This window comes from Pteronotus mesoamericanus, unplaced genomic scaffold (genome assembly GCF_021234165.1).
Source record: "Pteronotus mesoamericanus isolate MK-2021 breed Mesoamerican mustached bat unplaced genomic scaffold, CSHL_Meso_final scaffold_1066, whole genome shotgun sequence".
NCBI lineage: Eukaryota > Metazoa > Chordata > Mammalia > Chiroptera > Mormoopidae > Pteronotus > Pteronotus mesoamericanus.
The window spans coordinates 834,997-862,725 of NW_026555299.1; the positions used below are offsets into that span (position 1 = coordinate 834,997).

The 27,729-nt window shown below is 39.9% G+C and overlaps 1 protein-coding gene across 11 annotated transcripts in view; it reads left to right on the forward strand.

Moving 5' to 3' along the window:
- CELF1 (CUGBP Elav-like family member 1) overlaps positions 1-27,729 on the forward strand; it is a 69,507-nt gene that overhangs the window by 18,920 nt on the left and 22,858 nt on the right. For 2 of the 11 annotated variants that reach the window (XM_054586973.1, XM_054586977.1), the window contains 2 exons: positions 15,010-15,049; positions 19,702-19,853. The exons of 2 other annotated variants lie outside the window; for them this stretch is intronic. In XM_054586973.1, coding sequence (XP_054442948.1) covers positions 19,783-19,853 — 71 coding nt within the window. In that variant the 5' untranslated portion in view covers positions 15,010-15,049; positions 19,702-19,782. Of the gene's footprint in view, positions 1-15,009; positions 15,050-19,011; positions 19,316-19,701; positions 19,854-22,260; positions 23,227-24,343; positions 24,889-27,729 lie in introns of those variants that run through there. 7 more of the 11 variants (XM_054586982.1, XM_054586983.1, XM_054586979.1 and 4 more) reach the window with 6 other exon arrangements.

Below are 27,729 nucleotides of genomic sequence, written 5' to 3' on the forward strand. Positions count from 1 at the left end.
AGTGTGCTATTAATTTCATACTACTGTGAAACATTTTAGGTTTATTTTACATTTTAAAATTACATACTCAAGGAGTTTCAGGAATGGAAGGACCTCAGATTAGAAGTCATGTAGTCCAAATCCTGTCTCCTCACATCTAAGGTAACGGCAGGGCACCTTAGTGAGAGTGCTGATCGATGGGGACCCCTGGGAGGTATAGGCCTGTCTGCCCTCAGTTTCTCTCTCTCAGTTGGCATAGCATTTGTAGTTTGTATCCCTCATTTTAGGCCTAATCATGTATGTTCAGCCTTTATTATCTCAGGTGTTAATCTTATCCAAGAACTAGGTACTAAGTATTGGGGAGTCATTGATAGTATGGCTTACATTTGTTCTGTAGCCTATATAATAATGAATATATAAACAGTGTGCAGTAAGTACTTGGTTGTCTTATTAAGAGCCAAAGCAGCTCTGACCAGCGTGGCTCAGTTGGTTGGAGTGCCATCCTATAACCGAAAGGTCACTGGTTCAGTTCCCAGTCAGGGTACACGCCCGGGTTTGCGTGCAGGAGGCAGCTGATTGGTGTGTCTCTCTCACATCAGCGTTTCTCTCTCCCCCTACCCTCTCGAATGAGAATAAAATAAACCCTAAAAGTGCCAAAGCACAGAATCATTTGATCCAGTCAGCTGTGCGTTTTTAAAAAATCTGTGGAGCGTTCACTCTGTTCAGAAATTAGGCTTTTCATGTATTTCACATTGAGATGAATCTGAATGAATTGTTCTAAGCAAAGTAGTTTGGGAATATAAATACATATTTGGCTTCTGATTGTATAAGCCAGCATCCTGGGAAATATGTCTTTATTATATCAGAATTTATTTTAACTTCTACCAATCAGAATAAGAGACCTCAAAATAATAGCCTGAGAATTGGAATAAGACTTTCATTCTGAAAATAGCAAAGAGCCATTAAAGGTTAGGCTCATTCACATAAATGGGAAATAACCTTTTTTGTGTGTTTAAATTCCATAATTTAAATGATAAATTTAAGCCTCACAGGTACTGCTGATCTGGTAAGAATCTGACCCAGTAAAGCATTCACAGTGTCTTTTCTGTTTCTCTAGGCTGAGGGATTCTTGGTGTAGGTGACTGAAATTATTAGGAAGCTCCTTGATTGAAATGGAATCTCTCAAACCTTCCTTCATGTACCAGCCTGTATGTTCCTGCTTTTTGTCTGGAGCATGTGAACGGAGTGCATGTGTGTGTGAGATAATTGGGCTTTCACTAATGGTCCCTTTTCAGCGACCATGTATGGATAAAGCTGTTCAGGTCTCTGCTCCTCCCTCTCTGAGCACGGAGCAGAATCTGTTCTGCTGAAGCTGCTGTTCCACTTTTCAGCTTTCTATATTTGTACAGCAACAGCAGGCACAGCCCACTAGCTAGGCCGTGTGGCTGCCCTGTGTACCCATATTGGCTCAGGGGCCTGCTCAGGGCCCAACCAGGGCTCGAAGTCTGTGTTCTTACGTGCGTCCATCTGTCTGTCTGTGTACATTTCTGTGGAGGACTCAGGTTTTCAAGTTAAAAAGGTGACCTGTTTGTCTTTGTTCTGTTTTGTCGATTATAAATTGTCGAGAATGTTTGAGAATCTTTGAGGTGGGGTGAGGAGGCATGTGTTATTTAACAAAATATGTTCTAGGGAGGGGATGTCAAACTGGTAAACACAGTGTCAGAAATGGTCTTTGGTTCTTTCTTAAGAGACTTATCTCATTAAAGTAGTAGTGTTTTTTTTGTTGTTGTTGTTTTTCTTTTTACTGGTCACAAAGATGAATTCTTAAGGGTGGAAATGAATCCTACCCTAGTATAGGTTTAAGCAGAAAAGTCTGAGACACCTCTGTGCCCTTAAATGATTCTATATAGCAGGGGCTTAGCCCTTTGCTGGGAAGGGAACTGTGGGAAATACCCTGTTGCTTTGGGCTTTGCAGTGGTCTGTGCTAGGTTTGCGCTGATGCAGAGTGCTTTCTAAAGTTTGGCCTTACAGAGGGCTTGCACTGTGTTTTGGTGTCATGTCTATTTAAGGAATAGTAGGGAACATGACATGTAGACAGATTTCAGGCTATTTCCAATACACTACAGGGTTTGTTACTATATTTTTAAAGGATGCTTTCTTAATTTGTTATGAGATACTCTGATTAGACAGAAATGAATTCCTCACTCTTAAATCTAAATTCAAGTTGGTTTGTTTTATACTTTACTCCCCTCCCCCATTACCCCATGAGTCATAAGCATGCAGACTTGGGAATAGAACATGTCAGCTGAGTAGGGATGAGACAGTTCTTTGCTCATATTTGTAACTGTGACTGATGAGAAAAGGACTTTAAATGCAAGAGAAACCTGTCCTCTGTGGCTGTGCGGTATGGTTGCAAAGTTCCCTGCTACTATTTGCTGATGTATTCTGACTCTGAATCACTTAGGAATCTCTTTTGCCTCTTGTCCACTGTTGGCTTTGGGGAGGGGAGGTGTTTAGGGCCTAGGACCCGTTGTGGAGCCTCTCATGGGTCCTGCATACTCAGTGGCTGTCTGTTGAGTGTGGTGTTAAATAGACTTTATCATCCCCTTCTTAGCAACTCCTAGTACCCATCTTATTTTACCATCCTACTAATGTTTTCTTATTTACACCATGAATTACTGTATACTGTTTGTAGGGACTGTCACTGGGGATTAAACTCAGCAACGGCTCTTTGATATTACACCTCAACCTCAGGAAAGGGCACTGTGGCTAGCACATCTCTATTCCACCTTTCCATTTATTCTTGATCTTTTGAAGAAATTTATAATTTCCCTGGTCTCGTTTTATTAATCATCTTGTCAAAGAAGAAAACTTTTTGGGATGCACCCTGTTTCACGATAGGTGCCCACCGTAGAGCCTGGAATAATAACAATAGAAAACATTTACTGAGCACTTCATGTTTCAGGCACAGTTCTAAATGCTTTATATATGTAAATCCTTCAATTCTCACAAACACTCTGTCAGGTGATACTATTGCTGTAACCATTTTCCAGCTGAGGATACAGAAGTTAAAGTAGTATATAAGAAGTTAAAGAATTAACGGTATAATGAAGTTAAAGAATTTACCCAAAATTACCTGGTTTAGTAAGCAGCAAAACTGGGATAAGAAAGTGGCGGTGTGACTAGAGTCTGAATGTAGGGTATATTGTAGGCTGACAGTACATATTTGTCTATTAATTTTATTAACACATCTGAAATATTACTTGGGGTTATTGAATGATGAATCAGTCTAATCCAGTTTTGTTTTAGAATTTCCTTATGAAAACGACTGTCAGCAAATTCATTATTGATAATAAAGAACTCCAAGGCAAATAGCAAGTCCAAGGAGCATCTCCAAAATTACTAGTATGCTAGTGCCCGACTGTTTACTGGAGATCTTGAAAGCAGAATGTTAGCTTCCTTAACTCTTGTTCCCTGCATGACACACCCTCAAGAGATACCCTCAAAGGGGGAGCATGGGAAAGGAATATTATAGCAAGTTTTGCCTAATCCACTAACTTTGATCTAGGTGAGTATATCAGGGTGCCAGGGAGGGCTCCTCAAAAGGAATTATGATGGGAGAAGTATGGTAGGCTGAGTAATTTCAGTGGAGGGTAATGAAAGTATTGTTCTATCTTAGACAATGTGGTTGAATAGCACAGAAATTTGATTTAGACAGGGAAGTAAGAATCAGTTCTCTTGAGATGTTTTAGTCTCTGTCCCTGTCTGTCTTGTCTGTCTCTTTCAAATTGATGGCAGTTTAATCTTTGCCATATGTACTTTCCCTCGGATATATGCTGTCCTATGTTTTTTGTTTGTGGTGTAAGTCATGTCTTTTGAACAAGATTTATAAATTCATTAAGAACAGGGTTTGGGCCTTTTTTGGTACCCTTTCTAGTTCTGGGTTTATAGTGGGTTTTTTGGTATTTTTGTTTGTTTGTTTTTTTGTAAGATTTATTATTTAGTTTTAGAGAGGTGGGAAGTGGGGGGAGAATGAGAGGGAGAGAAACATTGATGTGTGAGAGAGATATCAAACGGTTGGCTCTCGCACTCCCCCAACTGAGGACCTGGTCTGCAGTCCAGGCACGTGCCCTGACCAGGAATCGACCTGGCCACCTTTTGGTTTGCAGGCTGATGCTCAGTCCACTGAGCCACACCAGCCAAGGCTGTACATGTGTTTTTGATTGATAGAGCTCCCATTTTATAAAGAGCTTGTTTTTGTAAAGATGAAATCAAAGCACTGACAAGTTTAGTTTTGTGGAACAATGGCCCCCCCCTCCCTTTTTTTTAAGGAGTGATTTGAAGGAGGCGACACATCATATAAATGGGTATGTAAATGTGGGAAGCACTTTTAGGAGCATAATTCAAGAATGATGAAAGCATAATAATTGAAGTAATTTTTTAAAAAGTGACAGTATTAATGAGATACCTAGAATTTGCCCTAGGGTTGTACATCCTTCGGGATGAATCAAAGTAGCCCGAACAGACTCCCTGATTGGCTGAAGCAAAGGTGTAATTTTTGTACTTTCTGGCATATAACCTAACCATCTTGGGAAGCATTTGCAGAGAAGTCTTTTCTGGTTTTGTAGGAGTATGATATTAAGAACAGAAAGAGATTGAATAAAGTTTCCTGCTTGTCAACATGACAGGATAAACCTCCTGAGACAGGGCCATATGGACATATCCTGCTTGAGTGCCCATGTGTTTGGGGTGAGGTTGGGGCAGATGGTACAGGCAGGGTTCTTGGCTGCTTGGTCAAGGGTTTTGGAGATGATAGAAGTTAGATGCTAGGTGTTGTGGAGAGGCTGTTGTATGTTGTATGTACTGGGCACATCTGCCTGACAGGTGGGGTGAGCTCAGTGAAAGGATGAGTTGGGTGGTGCTGTGGGTAAGATAAGGGAAGAGGTGCGGAGCTGCTGACCTGGAAATGATACACTTGCCACTTGACTTCACCTCCCTCTGAGATTAGGGAGAGGGAGACAAGAGAGGGTGCGAGAAACAAGATTCCAGATCCCTGGCCTCTTCTGTTCTCTAGAACCTTCCAGTAAGATATTGCAGGACTGTAGGATTTTTCTGTTTAAGTTTGAAGCTGTTTTGATCCTTTTTGAGATAGTAGGCCAAAAGCTGTATTTATAGAACTTGTTTTGACATATTATCTCACCCCGTCCTTGTCTTTCTTCTTACTGGAATTCAGCTAATGGTACACTCTGCCTGGCAGGAAAGGTTGGTTAAAGGAAATATATACATAGATACACAGCTGAGTGATTGAAAATGGCTCCAAACTTTGTAAATAGGCCAGTCCTAAGATTTGTAGTTAAAGCTGCATGAACATCAGTTGAGTTGCTTGGGTGATTTCAAATGATGCAGTATAATTACTTGGCTCACATGTAGTATACTGCTGGTTCACCTGGACAATGGCTGTTTCTACACAGAAGTGTCAGGCAAAGCCGGGGGGCGGGGAGGGGGGGAGTACAAAAACAAAGTACTTGTTTTGGAACAGCACAAGTTGGAAATTTACTTTGTTTCTCATAGTTTGAGGAGTTTTCTTTTAAAAAATTTCTGTAGAATAGGTAACATCATTTTGTAAACAATTCAGCCAGTATTTCACATTTGCAACCTTGTTAACAGTTCTCTTTCTGTTCTTTCAGAGATGTTGTGTTTATATACAAGCCATGTGTAATTCCTTTCTTATTATATAAATATATCCTTATCAATCCTTAGTAGAGGTTGGAACTGTCTTACTCTCCTTAATAGCTGCATAGCGTTACTATACTATATATAATTTATTTAACCAGCACCAAAATAATGGGTGTATATGTTTCCAGTTTTTGCTGTTCCAAGTAGTGTTCTTACAAATGCCCCTTTCCATACTCGTGTATACTTCTAGAAGTTGAATTGCTGGAATCAAAGGGCATGGACAGTTTTCGGTATTGATAAAATACTTTAGATCTTTTAAAAATATTTTGCAAGTTATATTATTCATTGAAGAATATTAGTGATCAGAAAGGTTTCAATGCAATGGCAGTCAAACCACCACCCCAAACAGTTAGTAAAATGAACACATGACCTGAAATGGAAGGTTTAAGAAACCTTTTTTGAGATAAGCTTTATTATTTAACCTAGCAACCATTATTTTCCAAGAAGTAAGTTGCCTAGAGTAGGCAGGAGCAGTCCCTCTTTCTAAGGAAAAAAAATTAATTTTATTTTTATTTTAAGGGAACTGTGGTGGTAGCTGAATCTACAAATCAGATACCCCTCCCTCCCTTTCTCTCTTACTCTCAAAATGTTAGTTTCACCCATTTATGATCTCTGCCAATTAGAAAAACATTTGTGGCCCCTGACACACTGGGTCTTTTAAATCTATTCAGATGGACATGACACCATTTTAGTTATCATAATTAGCCTTTAAATTCCGAGTAGTTACATGTACAGTTTAATCATCACCCCATAAAATAAAACCAAAGTAATATTTTGAGTTTCTCCTCTGAAAAAGCACTTTACAAGTGAACTTATTTTACCAGATAGAGTGCCATGACTCTAGAACATGTAAGTCTCACTGGCTGGTTGTGGAGCCTAGGTCACTTAATTCATTGTTTTCACTTTAGTTCTGAAAAGTGGAGATGAAAATGCTAAAGAATCATCTTTGAGCGCTCAGAGAAATAATTATAGTCATTCCCAGAAGGTTATGTATTACAGAAATGACTCTTCAGAGATATCAAGATTATAAAGTAATTTTAAAAGTAACTTGATGGTGTTTTAGAAAAAATTAGTCACATTCTGCCTACATGGTACTAACATATGGTGCAGCCCTGATGAGCTGCACAAGTGGGCTGAAATCAAAATGTAGTTGGAGAGGGGCAGTAGTGACTCACTAGATGAGACAGATTTGGCCTTATGGCAGGGCAGTGAAACTAAAGCGGAACTGGTGGCCTTAGAACATGTCAAATTCGAGCAAGTGATGCATGAATATTATGGGAAAGTAGAATGAGCCTGCGAGTCTGGATTATGTGCTTTGTCTGGTGTCTCAGTCCCTGTAGGTAGGCCCCTTCTGTGTCTTTAGAGCCTCTACTTCTTTCACACAATGGGGTGCCTTTGCTGCCTCTTGTCTTCTGTTCATGGTTCCCTGTGTCTGTGAAGGTAGAAACCACTAGTCAAATACGTAACATTGATGCCAGAACATTGGGTTCAAACTAGAAAAATACATAGAGTTAGCAGTTCTCCCCAGAGAAAGCTGCACATTAACTTAGCTAGCATATAGAAGTTACTGCTATTACATCCAGCAATATGTTGCCCAGTTCTGACAGTGCTGCCAAGGAAACAGGAGCTAAAACAGAATGAGATTCCTACACTCCACCCCCAACACCCAGTAGATAGCTATAGGAGGAGGAGAGAGGGAATACGTATTTTACCATGTATAATGCGCACTTTGTTTGCCCAGATTTTTGAGAGGAAAATAACTGTGCATTACACGTGGGTAGTACTGACTCCCAATTTGTCGTGTGTAATGGGAATGATACATGGGAATTAGCAATAAAATGTGGGTGGGTGCGCATTATACACAGGAGTGCGTTGCACACGGCAAAATATGCTTCTTCATGGGGGGTTTGAGAATTACTTTTGAGAGTGTAGGCATTTTGGAAGGAAGTAGGGAAAGAGTTTTGTTTTTTTAAGCATTTTACACTCCTTTTCTGCCTCACCTGAGCACCTCCAAAATAGAATGCCCATCTGGTGAGGTGGCCTGTTGTTTAGGTGCATATATAGTCATATGGAAGGATCATATAACTGAACAGGAGATGGGATGGCAGATCAAGGAAAGGAAGGAGAACAAAGAGCCAAATCACCTGCCCTCGTCCAGCTTTACTGCTTTTTTTTGTAGCAGTTTCAAAGGATTTGATAATTATGTTGGCTTTGTAAAATAGGTGTTGTTATATTTATCAGTCATGACATAATAGGAAGGATGCTGTTGGCAAAGTCAGGCCGTTTCTGACTGATTCTTAAATACAAGCTGTTCACAAGAGAATGTTTTTAATTGTTAAGTGGAAAAGGTAGGTTATGCAATAGTATATACAGTATGATATTTAATTTGATAATTACGTGTATTTGAGTGTGCGTGAATCTATATATATGAAAAATCCTGGTAGGAATTAAACCAGCATGTGGTTTTATGTAAAAATGAATAATTAGGTAATTTTTTTTAAATGGAGGAAGTAGAAAAATTAAAGGAATAAACACTTAATAAACCTACTTATTAAAAATGGGGGAGGGCTGCTCATAATGTTGCTTTTACCCAAATGCCCACAATTGAAAGGTGGGGAGACATTTTTGCAGGTAATAATGTGTAGATATTTTAATTTAAATGTTAATCTAAAACTTATAAATTATAGTAGATAAACTAGAGAATTCCATTTCAACAATTGAAGGTCTTATATGTGCAATCTTTATTTCAGGTATCTTGGGGATATAAAGAGAAAACAGGAGGAGGGACTTGTTACTTGTTCACAAAATGGTAACATTTGAAATATATTGAGTTGGCCAAAAAGTTCCTTTGGTATTTTTCCCTAGTGGCTGAAGTTAGGGGGTCTTTAACTTCATTTGAAACAATTTTTTTAAATTATGATAGCTGACATGTCATTTAAATATAAGTATGCATTTAAAAAAACTTAAAACTGGTGAATTTTTGTGTAGTTATTTTAATATTGAAAATGAAAGAAAGAAAATATGCAATATTTTGGCATATTATACTTTATGATTTCAAGAAAGGTAAAAACTCAGCTGCAACTCAAAAAAATGTGTGCAGTGTATAGAGAAGATACTGGGACTGGTTGAACATGTCAAAAGTTGTGAGATTTCTTGCTGGAGATTTCTTGCTGGATGATGTTCCATGGTTGGATAAACCAGTTGAAATTGATAGTGATCAAATCAAGACATTAATTGAAAACAGTCGATGTTATATCACGTGGGAGGTGGCTGACATACTCGAAGTATCCAAATCAATAAAGTTACTGGTGAAAATTTAAAATGTCTTATTTTATGGGAAAAACTAAATGGACTTTTGGGCCAACCCGATATTTCGTTAACAAAAATTTAGAAATAAAGTTTACACATAGTTTCTCCTAGGTGTATCCCATATGTGGATAGCAGTTTAAAGTCAGTTTGGAGGAAATAGGATTATGCTTTTAGATGACTTTTAGTGATAGTCTGGATTAATCTAGTCCTATCCTCTAGTTTTATGGATGAGGAAACTAAAGCCCAGAAAAAAGTGACTCACTCAAGATCACACAAATGGCATCAGATTTGGCCTTTTGTCTAACATGCTGTTTTATTACTTCGCAGCAGAGAGTCAACGCACAGGCCCTGCAGGTGGGGAGCATTCTAGCAGTGATTAGAGAATCTAATGAAAACTTGGGATTCTCTTCAGGAAATCTTCCATGTCCATCTTTACACATTTCATCCAAAAAAAAAGAGTTCATAGACCTACTTACTCTAACCCTGTCCCCAAAGCTTATCTGTGGACTTTGAAGAGATCTGAGGGTACCAGATTAAGAGTCATGATGAAAAAGGAAAGGTTTTAAAATTGTTGCCACATTACACAACAATATTAATATACTCAAGTATGTTAAAAATGGTTAAGATGGTAACCCTGGCCAGGTGTCTCAGCTGGTTGGAGCATCGTCCTGTGCACCAAAAGGCTGAGAGTTTGATTCCTGGTCAGGACACATACCTAGGTTTCCAGGTTTTATCAGGGTGGGGTGGGGGCGCAGCAAGAGATCAGTATGTTTCTCTTTCTCCCCCTCTACCTCTACCTTCCTCTCTCTCTAAATTCATAAACATATCCTTGGGTGAGGATTAAAAAATACTGTTTTAAGATGGTAAATTTTATGGATCTTTTTACCACAGACTTTTTTTTTTTAAGCTGGAAAAAAAAATTGTTGCCACAAAAGAAAGGAAGAGCATACTGGCCAGTGGAGAAGGAGATGAGATTGAGATCTGTTTATAAACTCTTCTACTAGGGTCAGGGAGAGGACACACATAGATGACTCAGTCGGTAGGGAGTCAGAAGCCCTAAATTTAAGCCTGAATCATGGGCATAGTAGTCACAGAGCAAGTGTCACAAGGGGAAAAAAAGATTTCTGTACACCTCACAGAGCAACTGTTAAGTTCTGTCCCTTCAGACCAAGACAAGTCAGAACTAAGCCTGGAGCAGTTGCAGGACCCCGAGTGTTCAACATAGAGCAATTTATTAGAGTGGGAAGGAGATGCTCTGGGAATAATGGGACTAGAAAGGAATTTACTGTGTGTTTCAGTGTATCCATTTAATCCACCTAATTATCCCCATTTTACAGATTAGCAAAAACAGTTGTTAAATAGTTTTTCTATGGTCATTTAGTCTTGGGTCCACCTATTTGTTGCTGAGTGCTTTTACATATTATTTCATTTAATGTACTAGCCTTTGAGGTAGATGCTGCCCTATTAATTGTCATGTGTGTGCTCAGGACCCTGGATTAGAATCTGATGACAGCTGTTATTTCCCTGCTATGGGTTCCCAAAGAAGATGGGTAGATTGGCTCCCCCGTCAAACTCTACTGGATTTTAGCACCATAGCCTGGTGAAGCTTTGCATGGAGATGAGCCTGGCTAGTCTGGCAGGCTTCAGAGTTGATCCTTTTATCTGGTTACTTGGATTTCTGGGGTATGGGAGCTGGAGGACATGCAGTTTTCCAGAACAGTAAGCGCCGCCTTCCTTCCTATGACACCAGCCATAAAATAGGACAGAAAGAAAGAAGGGCATTGCAAGCGGTCTAAAAGGTAACAGACATTTTTTTAAAAGAACACAATTCTCCCCAAGTCATTTCTATCATTTGTCTGTTTCCTCTTCCAGTTAGAAGTTTATACAGTGGCTTGATCAAATTCTGGGTAACCATTTGGTTTCTTTTGAGATACGTACTTAAGTCCTCTTTTATAGGTGGGGAAACGGACACTTAGAGATGTTAATTAACTTGCTCAGAATCACCCGTCTACTGACTAAACGGCAGGAAGTTTTTGCTACCCCTAAATTGTATCTCTCACTTGACTGTTGAGACTTTGGACATTTACCTACCTAAAAGAACTACCTGAGAAAAACAGTCAGGTTCAACTTTATGGCCCTCAGCATTTAAACAGTCTCTTCTGTGGTTTGTGTATGTGATCTTTCTCATACACAGTTTTTAACCTCAGTCCACCTTTCACCTACGGGTCTAAGTGTCTGTCTTTATAGTCCCACCTCTTCATTGCCTGGATTAAGGTGATCTTGAAAGTTACTCAATTACTTTGTGTCTTTTTTTTCCTCTGTAAATAAGGCTAGAATAGGTATGAGGTTTAAATATAAAGTACCCAAGATACTGCATGGCATACAGTAAATGCTCAAAAAATGTTAGCTCATATAATTATGATTTTGTAAATGTATAGACATTTGTCCCCACCTTCAGGTGTTTCCATTAATTTAAGGATACACACATTTATTACTGTTGATGGCATCTTAAATTCCTTGATTTGTAGTAATCTGTTAGGCTACTGAAGATTAAAAAACCTGCTATTCAAAAAATCACTCATCTGAAAGCTGAATATAAAATTGGTGGATTATCTATTGTTTAGAATTACCCAGACCTGTTTTCATATTTCCTGGGAGACTTAGGTTTACGGTTAAACTTGAGTGCCAGGACAGGTACACAGCTGGGATCTGCCTTGTCCTCCTCTGCTTTCAACCTCAACAGCTTGACTTTTGTGTTTAGAGGGAAAACATTTCTGCTTTTAAAACCATTTGAAAACCTCTAATCTGGATAGTTGTTCAGTTCTTCATTAGCTCTTTGTTTTATACCAACGAAGTTTTTCAAGATATTGAGAGCACTTAACTAACACTTGTTAGTAAGAGTCTTAACAGAATAGTGGTTACCAGAGGGGGAGAAATGGGGTTGGGGGAGGGCAAATGGGTGAAGGAGGTCAAATAAATACATGGTAATGTATTGGAAACCAGACTTTTGGTGGTGAGCATGCAACAGAGTATACAGATAAAATTGTTAATCAATGTTACCTCAATTAAAAAAAGAAAAGAGTGAGTGAATCTTGCTAATGAGGCCAAAGCCATGGGTTCAGGCCTTATGTAGGTCATTCAGCATGGCTGTGCCTGCTCACGGCCCCTGTATCTGCATTTTGTAATTTAGTGCATACTGTGTAAAGAGCTGCTGCTGATGGGAGTCAGTAGCCATCTTTCAGGGAAGGACAGTGTTTTGTCATTTACTCAACATACAGCCTTCATAGGCTAGCAGAAAACTGAGGAATGGAAAAGGTTTACCTTGTCCACACAAGGAAGACATGTAGATCTGAGAGCTTTTGTATCAGTTTGAAGAGGTGATGCTGTTCATTCATCCTTACACCTTTGGAGCATGTCAAGATCATATATAAGTTCCAAGATATATTCCAAAGTCACATAAATTCTTTCTAGATTATCTTTTCTTGGGGAAATCATGAGATAGGTAGTTTGCCTTTGAGAGTCCCTGGTACCATTGCCTTGCCAAATACAATTTTAAAACTTCAAAAGAGCCCTGGCTAATGTGGCTCAGTGGATTGAGTGCCAGCCCGCGAACCGAAAGGTCTCTGGTTTGATTCCCAGTCAGGGCACATGCCTGGGTTGGTCCAGCTCCCCACTTGAGAGCATGCTAGAGGCAACTGATGGATGTATCTCTCACACATCCATGCTTCTCTCCGTCTTTTTCTCCCTCCCTTACCCCTCTCTAAAATAAAATCTTAAAGAAAGAAAAACAAAGAAGGTCATCTTTTGAACAGATAACACTGCTTGCTTCCCTCGGCCAGTTGTCCTTCATCCTTCTCTCCCTTGTTGCCTCCCCACTCTCCCCTCACCTTTTTGGTGCTCCTTTCCCCCCTAACTCTTTTCACCTCTCTTTGGTACCACCTTTATTGTATACCTTCCTTCGTGGTGATTGAGAAAGGTAGAGGTAGTGTTTATAGAAAAAGATTTCTGCAGAACTCCAAGGAGCTGCAGACTTCCTCACAGGGCTTAATGCATTTTGTTTGATTCCTCACCAGAATGAAAGAAGTAAAAAACTCAGACTTCAAGCTTTTAGTTTCCATTTAGCTTTCCCCTCTCCTTAAAGCATTTCTGTTTTCTTACAGATTAGGCAACAGAATGTGGGAAAAGCAAAACTGGGAAAACAAAGCTTTTAAAGGAAATAGCTTCTTGAATGTTAGGCTTCCCACTGCCCTCCAAGTGACCCCGGCCTGTGTGGAGGAAGGCACTCTGATCTTTGTGTGTGTGTGTGTGAGTTTTCCTTTAAAAAGTCTTTGGGTAACTTAGGAGTAGGTAATTAATATCCTACTTACATATTTGTTTGTTTTAAAGAATTCATTTTTCTCGATCTCTTGGCTAGGCAGGTAGGGTGTTGCTTCGCCCTTTGAGGGCTACTGTGTTCCCTCGGGTCTAGACATGTGTCCCTCACCCTTTCATACACTCGCCCTTCTTAACAACCTCAGGCTTCCCTTTTGCTCTCCGTGTCCTGGACATTCCCCAGCCAGCTTGCAGTCTTGAGTCTGGTCTCAGAGGGACACAACAGCAGTGTTTCTCATCTGTTCCATGCATGTTTCATGAAACATTAAGGGAGGGAAACATGACTCCCTGGTCTTGTCTTTGCCCTTTATGCTTTCCAGAATAAAACTAACAAGTAGAAATTTAGCTTGCTCTCTACCCTCCAAGGTACTGGTTACCCTGAAGGGTAGAGAGCTGTCTCGATAAAAGCTTGTACCTCTTAGATGGTTATGTTTTTCAAGACAGACCATGGGCTTTGGGGTTAGAATCCTTCATGCAGGATGTTTTAGCATCTAAATCCTTCTAAAGGTCCCCACTGTAAATGGTGATAATATTACAGGATTGTAGAAGGTATTGTGAATTTAATAAATGTAAATTCTTTTTTCTTAACAACTTTTGATGATATAGGCAGGTCCGAGCAAATGCTGCCAGAAGTTTTTTTGTTAGAATAGTCTTTGCCTTAAAGTGATTGCTTTTTGCAGGCATCACTACTTCAGCAAAACTGAAAACCAATTTGGTCCGTATGAAAAGTCAAATTAAGTACTTAAGCACCGATTTTATGCCTGTCAAGTAACATCTTTGTCTTCAGGGAGGGTAAGGTAGGGTGTAGTGTCTCACAGTGCTGATTCTGGCTATGACTTTCAGGATTTTTCTCACACTTTGCAATGTAGACCTCGTCCTTGGTGACTTTGAGCCGTTCTCTGTCTGTGTGTAGCTGGAGGAGTTGTGGACCACTTTTGTAAGGATTTCGGCAGCTTTACAGAATCAATCTTTATTTGTAAGATGGTTTGATAATGTTTAAAAATAAAACAAATTGGTTTTGTGGTTTCTCTTTTTGCTTTTACCTTCACTTAACTTCCTTATCTTCGGATTTTTTTGGTTTCAGTGGTTCACCACCACCCTGCATTTACAGGGCCAGCAAGATGCATTTACACAGGCAGGAACTTGGTTGTCTTTGAAGAGTGTTAGGCCTGGCACCTATTCAGGAAGGTTGCTTTGGGAACTAGAAAGTGGCCTCTCCACATTAATAACATGATCCTTAATTGCAAGAAGAGTTATGCAGTTTTTAGCTTTATTGTAGTTTCCCATCCAAGAGCAGATACTAAAAATGATTGTTTTGGTGATTTAGACTTACTGAAATTCAACCTCATAAATCCTAATCATTGTTTTACAATTTGTTGTGACATTTTGGGGCAAGCCTCTATTAAATCTTATGGTACTTTAATTCCCTGTATTTTAAGTTGATGGGGTTTTAAAATTAGTTTTAAGATGTTAAATACAATTTATCTTTAAGGTATTGTGTACTTTAAAAATGGGAGAGGGAGGGGTTCTTTTAATTATGGAAAGAAGATACGTACCTGGAATTATGAGAAGTGTAGGCATGGCCCACTTATTTTTCTTTCCTTGGTTTTTTAGAGTGAAGACATAGTCCAGAGAGGGAGGTGTAAAGCTACAGGTATGGGCTAACTGCTGGATGGGTGTGCTCCATGGGCATCTTTTAACCTTCTTGCATGAGGCCTGTTGTGCAGATATGAAAAAATTACCTTCAGAAAGGTGATGGCTTTTTTCTACATTATGGGATATAATTTCTTGTTCCTAGGAAGCTAGAAATATTTTCAAGCTCTTCCCGAACTCTCTCCTTAGGTAAAATTTTCCAAGGCAGTTTTATCTCCCAGTTGAACTAACTGTTGACTAGTTCTAATAGCTGTGCGGGGAGGGGGAGGGGAGGGAAAGAGCGAGGGGTGGGGGGACAGTATTCCACACATCACTACCCAACTAACTTTTCTTTCTATTCTACTTGAAAACTGGAAGACCCCAAGTAAACTAGAACAAGGATGAGGACAGAACTTAACAGTTTTCACACAGATAAATGTTACCCTCCTGGAACCAGGATTTGTTCAACATACTGATTTTTTAAATCAGTACTGGAGTTTAAATAAGGAAGTATGCTCAAGTTCAAGAACTAATTTGGTATTTGAAAATATGACCTGATTTGAAGGGTGGTCACAATTTGACAGGGCCATTTATTAGGTCAGGTTTGGTCCCAGACACTTCAAGAGAGGCTCTGAGCTTACACTTTTGCTGAGAGAGCCAGGCAGAGAAGAGGCCTCTCAGTTGGTCCTTATCTTTAAGCTGTTGGGAGAGGACACAGTAGTGATTAAGGCGGGGGCGGGGGGGGGGGGTCGAGGTGGAGAACCTTTTAGATTTCAAAAAAGGGCAGTACCTTTCCTCACTTTCACCTTGTCATATCCTCTCAGGGCACCATACATGATAAATTTACAGGCAAACTAACTTGTATAGAACAGTCACTAAACTTGATGCCTTTTGTCTTACAGTGATTTTAGATTTGAAATAGAAAATTATTTACAGTATTTTTTATTCTTTGCTTTAAAACTCTCCTTCCCCCAGAAATTTTTTCATTGCCTAGGATCTTATTGGAAACTCACAAAATTTCCTGGTTTGTTTTAAATTATACTTGTCAAATTTTTGCAGAAAGGCTCCTACAAAGTGAGAGGCCAAGGAGATCATTACCAATTTAGGTCAGTGTATTTTTGCATATGCAAGGTGCTGGATTGGGAACTCGAGGAGACCCACTAATTATAGTAGAAGTACTCAAATTTTGAAGTGAAATTTAAGGCCATAAAGGTTTTAAGCTAAGTTAAGTTTTCTGGTTGGCTCTTTCAAGTTGTGTCAATTACTGCTTTTCTTCATTTCTTATATCATCTAACTGCCAGAAGCTGGGGCGGGAATGAACATAAAGTTCACTTAACTGTCTGAGTTTATGGCTTACCTAGATTTTTATACTTTTCCTTATATGGACTGATGGTGATTTCTAATGACATAGATTTTTTCTTTTATAATTTAGTTGTAGGCTCTAATTTCCTAAAAGTTCATCTAACTAGACCTCACATTTTGTCCTTAAAACACATTTAGATTATCAGGGTGGAAGTATAAAACCGCTTCACCTGTCAATTGAACTCCCTGGTTACATCAAGACAGACAGCCACATGCCACTTGGATTTTTGTTTTTGTTTTCTCGCTTAACTGTGTTTTTCTTTGCTCTTTCACTCTTTTTGACAAAACAAAGGCTGTGATTTCTAGCATTTCTCCCTTTTAATTCAGTTTTTAAACTGTTTATATATACCATTCAGATATTCTAAATGCAGGGTACGCTGCTATTTTGAGAGTTCCCCTTATCTACCCATAATTTTTTATGATTTAGGTTTTTAATGTTACAGCAGACTGATTACTTCTGTCTACTTTCACATAATTGAGCTTTGAATTGTTACTCTTAGAAAAGAAGTGTAGAATATTCAAAGCAAAGATAACCAAGACAGACAACCAAAGAAGGAAGAGGGACCCATGCGTATAATAAGTTCATAATGAAGACAAGTGGTAAAAAAGGACTGAGGGAACGTTGAGGCCTTCTTTTGCAGTGGGCCCTTGGTTATAACCCTTCCTGCCAACTGTTTATTTCTAACACATCTTTTGTGGGGAAAGCCTGGAATGTGTTTCCGATTTAGAAATTAAAAACAACTTATGGGCATTTTTTGTGAATAACTTTTAATCCTACTTTTTAATTTTAACACCTGCATTTTGTATACTCATAATTGTTTTCAACATCATTTAACTTCGTAACCCTTTCCTAAAATTGAGTGACTAGTGATTAATTTCTGTGTTGTTTTTTCCCCCATAAGCATGTTGGATTTAATTATACTGAGATAACTCTTGTGACCTGCCTAAGGAGAAGCATTCTCCTTCCTGTAATAACATTTCCATTCTGTAGGTTTTTAAAGCGGTGTTGCTTTATATATTGTAAAATAGATTGTAAAACATTACTCTGAATAAGTACGTCTCACGTTTGTCATGGTAAAAATTACTGTCAGGAGTGCACATTGTTTTATACACTGAGCAGTGCCCAGCTACTCAGTGAAGTCTCCCACATTTAAGTACTCTCTGATTATAGATGTGATTCTGATTGAAATAGAGATGTAATTAAAAACCATGTATTTTTACTGAACAATAAAAGCATAACAATACCGAGTGATTCCTTTCTAAAGGAATTCTTGAACTAAAAAAATCTAATTTAGTTAACTGAATTGACAAACTTACTCCTTGATCAGGTATCTTCCTGTGGGAAGAAGGATGTGATCAGCTCCAGGGTACACAGGAGAAACTAGGACAAACCTAACCGGTTACTTAACCAGTCCCAGCTTTGGTTATCATCCTCTGCCTGTCTGGCAGAATCAGGGCTCAGTGAACTGTGTATTGAGTTGCACAGTCTCCTCTCACTTGCAACTTGTTTTTACATCCTTCTCTTATAGGATGGAAGAGAGCTCCTGCCACTTCTGTCTCTGAAGCAGTAGATCAAATGAGCCAGGGTTTCTGACAAAAGAGAAAAACAGTTAACTGCTATTACAGTTTTAAATTTTGGATGGTCAGTTTCTGCATTCCTGGGTCAAATGCAGGGCAGATGTCAGCCATTGTTACACAGACTACAGTATTTAGGCCTGTACCATGACATGCTGCCTTTCAGTATTTTTTTTTTTTTTAAAGTAAGTCCACACATTTAGGAGTTCATTCATTTACTTCTTTACAGGCTGAACATAACTTCTTTTTTTCAAAGTCCCCTGTGTTGTTAACTGAGCTTGAGTGAAGTGAAATTTTTGAGGTAAGGCAGCCCTAATGATAAATATGGAAAGAAGGGCTGTGAAATTTGGGAGCCTTCAGAGATGCAGTTTTAGACTCATCGCCTAAATATTGAAATGCCACCATTTGTTGTTGGGAGGGATGTGGAGCTAAATTGAGAACGGGAGCACCACATCTGCCTCGACTGCTAAGTATATCCATCTCTGCCGCTCACCCACAATAGAATTTTTATGTGTGCATTCATTAATCCTGGTTTTAGCAAGTTTAAAGGAGGACAGAGAATGAAGAGGCTTAATCTACATTTCTCTATCCTTCGTTACGAGTTTGAGTGTTTGTCCCCAGCAGGCCCCAGTTCTTTTTCATTTATAGAAAGGTCAAACAACTGAAAAGACATTATTTCCTAGTACTCTGTCATGAGGCAGAATAGTACAATGCCATTTTCATTTTTACCTTTTTAAATTCTCTGGCAAATTAAGATTCAGAGTTAGTAAAGAAGGTTTGCCTTGTGCCTCCTAAGGAATGTCACTGAAGCAGCAGTTTTTAAAGTTCTTCACTGTGATGAGGAAGTACACTGTACTGTCAACCCTATCAAGAAAGCAGCCCAATACAGGTAGTAGTATGTGAGCAGTAAGTGTCTGGTGACCACCTCTTCTGCCAGCCTCTGGCTGGCTTCTGGTGATCTGAACCAGTGGTCCTTTCCCACTCTTCTGAGGTCAGTTTGGACCCAATCACTGTGCTAGTTACTGTCTTTGGCACATGGAAACTAAGTTCAGACCAAGGCTAACGACTTACTTCTTCTTTTCTTTTCTTTTTCGAAGATTTTATTTATTTTCAGGGGGAGGAGAGGGAGAAAGAGGGGGAGAGAAACATGGATGTATGAGAGATACGGTGATAGGTTGCCTCTTGCACACCCCCAACGGGGGACCTGGCCCGCAACCCAGGCATGTTCCCTGGCTAGGAATCGAACAGGTGACCTTTTGGTTTGCAGGCCAGCGCTCAGTCCCCTGAGCCACAACAGGCAGGGCCCAGTTCTTCTTTTCAAAAACATTTGCAGACCACATAAGATGAGAAGGTGAGTCTCCCCACCCCCACCCCCGCCCTTCAGGTATTATCAGATATGGGGCATCCTCAAAAACTGATGTGTAGGGAGAGGAGTTTGGAAGATGTGAAACAAGTTTGTGTTTCTTCTGCTCTGTTAGCCACTGCTCTCTTCATGGATTTGACACTCTATTTATCTGACAGCGCACATAGTACTGCTTCGCCAGGGAAAATCACACAAAACAAGCCTGGTGCATCAGCACTTTCATTGTGTGCTGGGCTGAGCCTCCCCTCACATGGTCACATCCCCCTTTTAATCCATTATTCCCTTTCCCTTCCCCATTCCTGCCTGTTCCTGTGGCACTTACTGCTGGTTTCCCTGAGCTCCTGTTTCCACTTTGTGTTTTTTGTGGGGCCCAGGAAGCTAAAGCTGTGTGTATTTGTGGATCAGACAAGTGCAGCAAGTTAATATCATTGACTTCTGAAGGGGAGAGTGAGGTGATGGCTGCGTTTAAGTTGGATTTCCTTCCAGAAATGATGGTGGATCATTGCTCTTTGAATTCCAGTCCCGTGTAAGTATTTTTGTTGTCTAATTTTTTTTTTTATCATAAGCAGAGGAACTGGGTTGTTTTCTTTGTTATTTAATGAAACTTTCCTTAAATGAAGAAAAAAATTGGGTGAGGAAGCCAAATTCACACTATTATTGTTTTCTAGTAGAGTCCTATTCTGTCTCGTTACTGCTGATTTCTTTCTTCAAGGCTACAGTGAAGTTCTTTACATGAGAGGGTACATTTGATATATGACCAGCAACATCACCTCAAGTGTCCATTCAAGCTGTAGTGTTTTCCCATATGATAGGTTCCAAGGTATTTTTTTTAACACTATAGTTTTATTACTTTGGGTTGGGTATGTAATTCAAATGGTATTTAGGGAAGTTACTTATTTTTAATGATCAAATTCTTAGACTTACCACAGAGGAGACCGGTAAATTCATATCATAGAGTGTGTATTTAGTAGTACATGCAGAATGCTATATTGACATCTAAGCTGTAATTCTGAATTTTGATTTTTTTCCCCCCAATCTGATTGAGAATGCAACATGGTACACAATTTGGGAAGTATCAGATGCTTCTTCCCCCAAATTAGACCAGCCTTGTTTGGCAGTTTGTCCAAATAAATTTTGAACGTGGGAATGAGAAGCCTCATCAGTTTGCTGTGCTGTTCAAGAAGTGACGCTGCTATTGTGCAGAACCCCAGCGCTAACCTGGCCCAGAGTTACAGCTGCAGGGAACCTGAATTCTGGGCTTTGTGGAGGGGACATTTCTAACTCCTGATTTCCGTTAGCTTAACCAGGCTTCAGAGTATTTTGGAAGCTCAAGTAAATGAGTCTTAGGTTATTCAAAGCCAAGAATATTAAATGGTAGAATATTCCCTAGATAACAGATGGTAGTTGCAAGTCTTTGAGTTTAGACAGCGATGTGCAAATCAGACTTGCCCGGGATGGGGTGTAACAGTGGGGATAATAGCAGATTCTGAGCACCTCTTCACGGAATAGTTTGGTGGCCCTCAAAGTTACCCGGCTTGCTTGTTTGAAGAAGATCCTATGCCTTCCCTCTAGTTTCCAAAATAACAGTAATGTAGATGTCTTTTTATGAGAGTTCTTTACTGCTGAAATTCTATTTTAGCAGATAACAGGTGAAATCATAATGCCATCATAAAGACTTATTGCATAATAAAAGCTATTCCTGTGCACCAGATATATGATCCCTAGAAATAAGACTTTGTGGCTCAAATTATCATTCATTGCAACACTTTCTCTCTATGCTTTGCCACAGCCTATTGTTCAGCCCTTAGATCGAGCCTTTTTCCTCAGTCTGTTTTCTCATCTTTAAGTGGTGGGACTGATTCAGTATCCCATGAAGTCTCTACCATGTAATACTGCATGAAAGTTACCTGGAGCAGAAAAGTGCCGATTCCTGGGCCCATGCCCAGAGATCCTTATGCTGGAATAGGGACTAAGAATCTGTTTTTAATAATGTCCCATGTAGTGTAAATGCACACTAGAGTTTGATAACTCATGGACCAAATATAGGTCATTCTGAATAGAGGTAATCAGGGAGTAGACTGTTAAGTAATCCGCCCCCCCGCAAGGGCATTGGCATCTGTTTTAGTCATCCAGCTTCACAAAAGCTTTTTGAGGTTAATTGGGCATAGGCTATTGCCCCTATTTTACAGACGAGAAACTCAGTTGAGAGGGGCTAAAACTGGCTTACCAGAGGAGAGTTGGTGTCAACCTTGGGCCTACAGTGCAAGTTTAATGATAGACTCTTTATTTTTGCCCCCTAAATCAGGCCTCGGGTGTCTTTGAGCAGAGTTACCCATCAGTTCTGCTCGTTATTGCAAGTCCTCAGGCCCAGGTAGACACCATATACCAAAATACACACCACGGAGTTGAAGAGAAGAAAGTTCTGAGAATGGTGTGTGCTTGCCACCTCTTTCTTGGATTCTAAGCCCCTTTATCCTTGTGCTGCTGTAGCAGGAAGCTTGACATTAGTGGTTTTCTCTCTGAAGTGATACTGCCTGAGAATGTCATCTAGCAGTGTATCTTATTTCAAAATTTCTCACTGCAGAATTTGTGGAGGAGCTGTGGAAGAGCCCAGGGCCCTGAGCCCTAGTTCCTGTTCCCTCTTGTAACAGTGTCCTTGATTCTACTCTGACCACGCTTCAGCTTCCACCAGCTCCTCTTACTTGGCTTGTACCGTGAGACATGGATGTTCTCCAAGGGTTGTATCTTAGGTCTTGTCTTTCAGCTCTCCCACTGCTAAAGGGAGCACTAATGTGCTTTTCTGATTCTCACATCTCTGTATGTATCCTGTAAGTATCCCCTGAACTTTATGGCTTGATTTTAAAAACTCTTCACTGAATATCTTTATTTGAAGGTTCCCCCATGCGAAAACAGTCCCTCATACTGTCTGCACTAGAATCCAGGAGTCTTCCTCTGCCTCATATCCTCGATGGAGTGATCTCCAAGTTTAGTGGATTCGCACCCCTCTGCCAATATTTCTCAGCATTGCTTAAGACTAGTTCTTAATCTTAGAGCTAGTTTTTACAAGAGCTTCCCTGTCTTCATATTTTCTCACTTTATTTCATCGCATTACCAGGTGTCTCTTAAAAGACAAACTCTTGGGATAAAGTCCAACCCTTTCAGTATAACATTGAAAGCCCCTTAACAGTTCTCTCCAGCTATCTTTTTATTTGCATCAATTTTCTCATATACGTATTTTCTCTTTTTTCCTGATATTTTAAATGTTTTTATACTCAACCTTTTAACTTTCTTAAGTGCTTTTTCCACCTTCCTAGCCAGTCCCCTCTGCCTTCTGAGTCTTGACCATGTCCTTCTCGCCTTTTAGCCTTTCAGAGCCCTGCCCTATGGAGCACTCTCCCAGCTGCTTAGTCCATTTGGCTTCCATTCCTGCACACCTCTCCCCTCCTCCAAACAAAAGAAACTGTATTACCTGCTTTTTCCCACAGAACGTTCATTCATTTGTTAGGTATTGTGGTTGTGTCCTTCCAGTTGTTCTGTGCCACTGCCTCCAGGGCAGGAGTTGTCCAGTCCACTGGAATAGACCCTTAGAGTGTGTAGTATCTGGCACATTGTAGGAGCTTGGAAGATACAGTTGAATGAACGATAAGTCCTGTGAGGTTTTTTAATAATTAGAGATGATTAGAGAGATAGGTGCTCTGGACATTATCTCCATTCCTTGGGGAAGAAGGTTGAAGACCTTCCCAAGCAGACTGTTCGCTGTTCTATTGTTGAGTGGTGATTTTTAAACCTTTATTGATAGCTTTTTCCAACTAACATAGGAAGAGCTGCCTTCATCCAAATGAAAATTCCTTCCTTCCAGCATAGACACATTCCATCTTGTTCTCACTAGAGAACAGCTGGTGAGTAACTCAGGGCCCTTTTTATCCTGATGTTCTTCTGGGCCACTTTTCCCATTGCACAGTGTGTAAGCCAGCAGGGCCTGTTGGTGGGGGTGGGTGGTGGCTGCAGTTTGGGATGCAAAAAAGTACGTATGCCTGCTGGGAAGCGGAGAGATTGGTAAGTATCTGGAATTCTTCTGTTTACAAATTAACAAATAGAAGTCAGCAGGTAAGGAAGAGAGAGGGGAAAAAGCGAGTAATGAAAGGTTTTGGAAATGATTTTTAAACATGTGAAAGTAGTATTTATGGGTGTTTTTGTAAGGACCCTTGTGGACTGACTGGACTGTCGTGTAATCAGGAACTCCACAGCTGGAAGGCCTGAAAACTATTTTTCTGACTCAGGAAACCTGTTCTGCTTTCTACATGTGCTGCTGCTTCTACTCTTCATCTGCCTTATAACTTTGGTTACAACATGGCTTTCTTTGCCTTGCCCCCACCCTTCTAGCTTGTCTTCTGATTCCTAACTCCCTTTCTCTCTCTTTCTCTTTCACTGGGACATAATTCACCTAACAAAATTTACCTTTTTACAGTGCACGATTCAGTGATTTTTACTATATCCACAACTATCACCGCTAATTTCAGAACACGTTTTTTCTTTTTTAAAAACACTTTAAAAAATTTATTGATTTGAGAGAGTGGGGAAAAACATCGATTTGTTATTCCACTAATTTGTGCATTCATTGGTTGCTTCTGTGTACCCTGACCAGAGATTGAACCCACAATCTTGGCATATCAGGGGCGACGCTCTAACCAACTGAGCTACCTGGCCAGGGCCCGGAACATTTTCATCACCCTAAAAAGAAACCCTGTGCCCATTAGCAATCATTCACTCCCTTCTCTCCTACCCCCAGTCCCCATTCTCTGGGCAGCCGCTTGCCCACTTTCTGCCCCTGTAGATTGGCCTATTTTGGATATTTCATGTAAGTGGAATCACACAATATGTAGCCTTTTGTTATCTCTTGCCACTTGCCCTTTTACCTTGTCAACTTAACTCACACTATCGCTAGTTGAACCATTTCCACTTCTGACTTCACCACTCTGTTTCTGTTAACCAGTTCTAGATTCTTTAGAGCAGTGCTGTGCAATAGAACTTCTGTGTTGATAAAAATGTCCTGTGCAGTAGCCACTAGTCACATGTGGCTAGTCGCTCTTGTCTTCCTCAGTGCATCTGTAGAGGAACTTGATCGGTAAGGCCTATCTTTCTGTTTTAAGCATAGTTCATGGTCTTAGGTTTCTGGCTAGCCAGCGGATCAGCTTGTTGGGTTATGAGCTAACCCTGGTCAGTCACCTGGGGAAGGGGGATGGGAAAGAAGTGGGACCGGACATCACCTGTGTCCCCTGAGCTGGACCTGTGCTGGGAAGTTTGAAGACAGGAAAAATAGGAGAAAGAGAAGAGACTTTAGGAATTTTGAACAGATATGTGCTTTGAAAATAAAGTTATTTGTTTTTCCTTCCCTGTTTCTCTTCCAAGTTGGTTCTCTGTTCTATTTTCCTATAGCATGTTCCATGAAGAATCAGGTAGACAAGGCAGCCTCTGGTCCTGATTTCTCAGTTTTTCATTTTTAATGATTGCCAGTTGCTGCCATTACTGCTTCTGCTGTCTGAAGCAGAACAAAGAAAGAGGTGGGTTGGTGCCATGCCTCTCCCCTGAAACACTTGCTGCCTTCTGATCTCCCTTCTCCCCTCACTGCTGCAGACGCTGCTTTGCCTTTCATCTTACTCCCAGTTCAGAACCTCCACAGAAGATAAGAGTTTTACAGACTTGCCTTTTAGAAATGATAGGTATATTGTAGACAGTTCTCCAGGGGGCTGCTGATTTCACTGGCACTTGAGTAGGTGTAATAAATACACCTAATTCAAGATCACTGACCCTCAGAGGCTCTTCGTCAGTGGGAGCTAGGCACAAATTTGAGAATGGATTTCCTGAGTAAATGCCATACCTGAACGATGTGGGATCCTTGGCATGACACATTAGGTTTCTCAGTTTCTTGTCCCAGGTTACTTTTACGCAGTGGTTTCTTTCAGCTAAGGACAACATACATACTAGAAGCGTGTGTGAAAGGTTGAAGATGGAAGAGCATTGTTACTCATTTCTTCAGACACAATAATAGGAAGTCTGTGACTGCTTATTATATATACATAGGCATATGTGTGGTTGCTTTGCCCTTTTCTAGATTACCTCTAGCTGATGTTGTTACTTTTATTTATTTCTAACTCTGTCTTCATGTGCTCCAATGAAATGTTTTTCATATTCGCTGATGTAAACAACATCTAATACAGTGCCTGGCCTGTGTAAGTAAGCACCCAGTATTTATTGGAAGAAGGAACAAGCCAGTGCATAATTCCAGTTGCACGATATCCATAGCATCTAGAGCCTGCCCTGATAATTCGCTGTGCTGTAGAAGCGCTTCTCAAACTGATGAAGGACTGTGTCCTGTCTCCCTCCTCCCAACTTACAATATAACTAAAAAGTATTGAGTAGAAAACAAAAGTGTAAGTTTACATTTTTTTGTCTTTTTGTTGTTGTTAGATTGAACATTTATAAAATTAGTTGGTCCACTTGCTATAAAAGTTTCTGAAGACTTAAGTTTGAAAATTGCCCTTGGCCCTCGGACACTTTGGGCAGCAGTTCTCTCTAATGAAGTGGTATGGGGGTGTTGCTCATGGAGTGGGTGGAATGAAGACATGGAGAAGGATTCGGAGAGTAAAGAGAGAAAGAAGGGTATTTGTCTAGAATGTTGAGTCTGCTCGGAACTTTTGGATAAACCACAATCAATGTGTATTGACTATGTTTACTTTTTTGCACTGAACAGTGATGTAGAAAGTTTAGAAACATCACACAAATACAGACATAAGGGGCATGCTGAAAGCAGTTACATGTAATAAAGTTAATAAAACCCTGACTCTTCCCAAAAATAGGTATCAACTTCCTTATCATCAAAACATATTCTGAGTACCATTGAGGATTTATGTGAACCCTCCCTAGAATATAAATATAATTAAAGACTAGCAATATTTTAAATATTTTATTTATTTTTAGAGAGTGGGGAAGGGAGGGAGAGAGGAAGAGAAACATTGATCAGTTGTCTGTTGCACGCCCCCAACTGGGGACCTGGTGCACAACCCAAGCATGTGCCCTGACTGGGAATCGAATCGGTGACCATTTGGTTCACAGGCTGGTACTCAGTCCACTGAGCCACACCAGCCAGGGCAAGATTAGCTACATTTTATAAAATATTAAACTTGGTAGTTAAAGTTTTTGGGAGCAGGTTACAGGGAAGGACATTGTTTCAGTCATCATAGTGCATTTTAAAATTTATGTAATTTTTTAAAAATTAATGTATTGGGATGACACCAGTCAACAAGATTTTATAGGTTTCAAGTACAGATTTCTGTGGTACATGCTCTGTATATTGCATTGTGTCCCCACCACCCAAAGACACATCATCTTCTGTCACCATGTATTTGGCTCCCATTACCCTTTACTACAGGCAGATTAATCCTGTGACAATCAGGTAATCATAAGAGATAATAGCAGCTTTTTAATATATAGTCCCTTTCTATGCACAGCACTCATTTTTATCATAGTTAGTTCCTTAATAGGGGAATTGTTTGAGAATGAGAGAACAAGAAATTTCTCCCATCTCACATTGGGTACTTCCTTTGAACCAGATACTGTACCAGCTGTGGCTACAAGAATGAATAGGAAATAAAACAGTTTCTGCATTCAAGGAGCTCTGGACTCAGAGCCAGAGTATGGGGAACCTTTACAGATGGAGCCACAAAGAGTTGGTCTGTATTGTCCTAACAGCTTCTGATAGTGAGTTAATGCTAGGCTAACGAGAATAGTCATTGCTGGTGTTCGTTATAAGGGATTTAGGGATTAAAAGACAGACTGAGCTGCTTTCCTAGAGTCGTCATCCTCAAGGGTCTTCAGATACTATTCACAAGATAGCAGTGATGTAAAACTGTGGTTTTTCCTTTGAGAAAACTATCATTTTATTTAGGATTGAATATTAAAGCATGGCAAATTTGAATGCAATGTGATTCTGGATGAAGCAGCAAACACTAATGGAAAAGTTAATTTTTCTGGCTCTTTGGAATTTAAGTTGTTACTGGTATATAGATAAGATCTTAAAACACTGTAGAGAAGGTCTTTGATTTATTTTGCATGGTAGAAATATTTATACTGCAAGAATCCCCCTAGGTTATTGGCAGTTGCAGTGGTAGTAATATGAAGATGTTGAAGTATGAGCATTACAAATTTGGTGGGATGGGATTGGAGGAATTTGTTGATGCTGTAATAGTTGCAGTTGGTAAGGAAATTAACTGCTAAAGTTGGAAAAATAGCATTAAATTGGGTAACTTAGAAACAATGAAAACTTAGAATGGTGACATCATTGTTTGTGTTTATAAAATAAGCCTTTTTTTTAGATTTTAAGAGGCACAGTTTTGCTTTGGTCT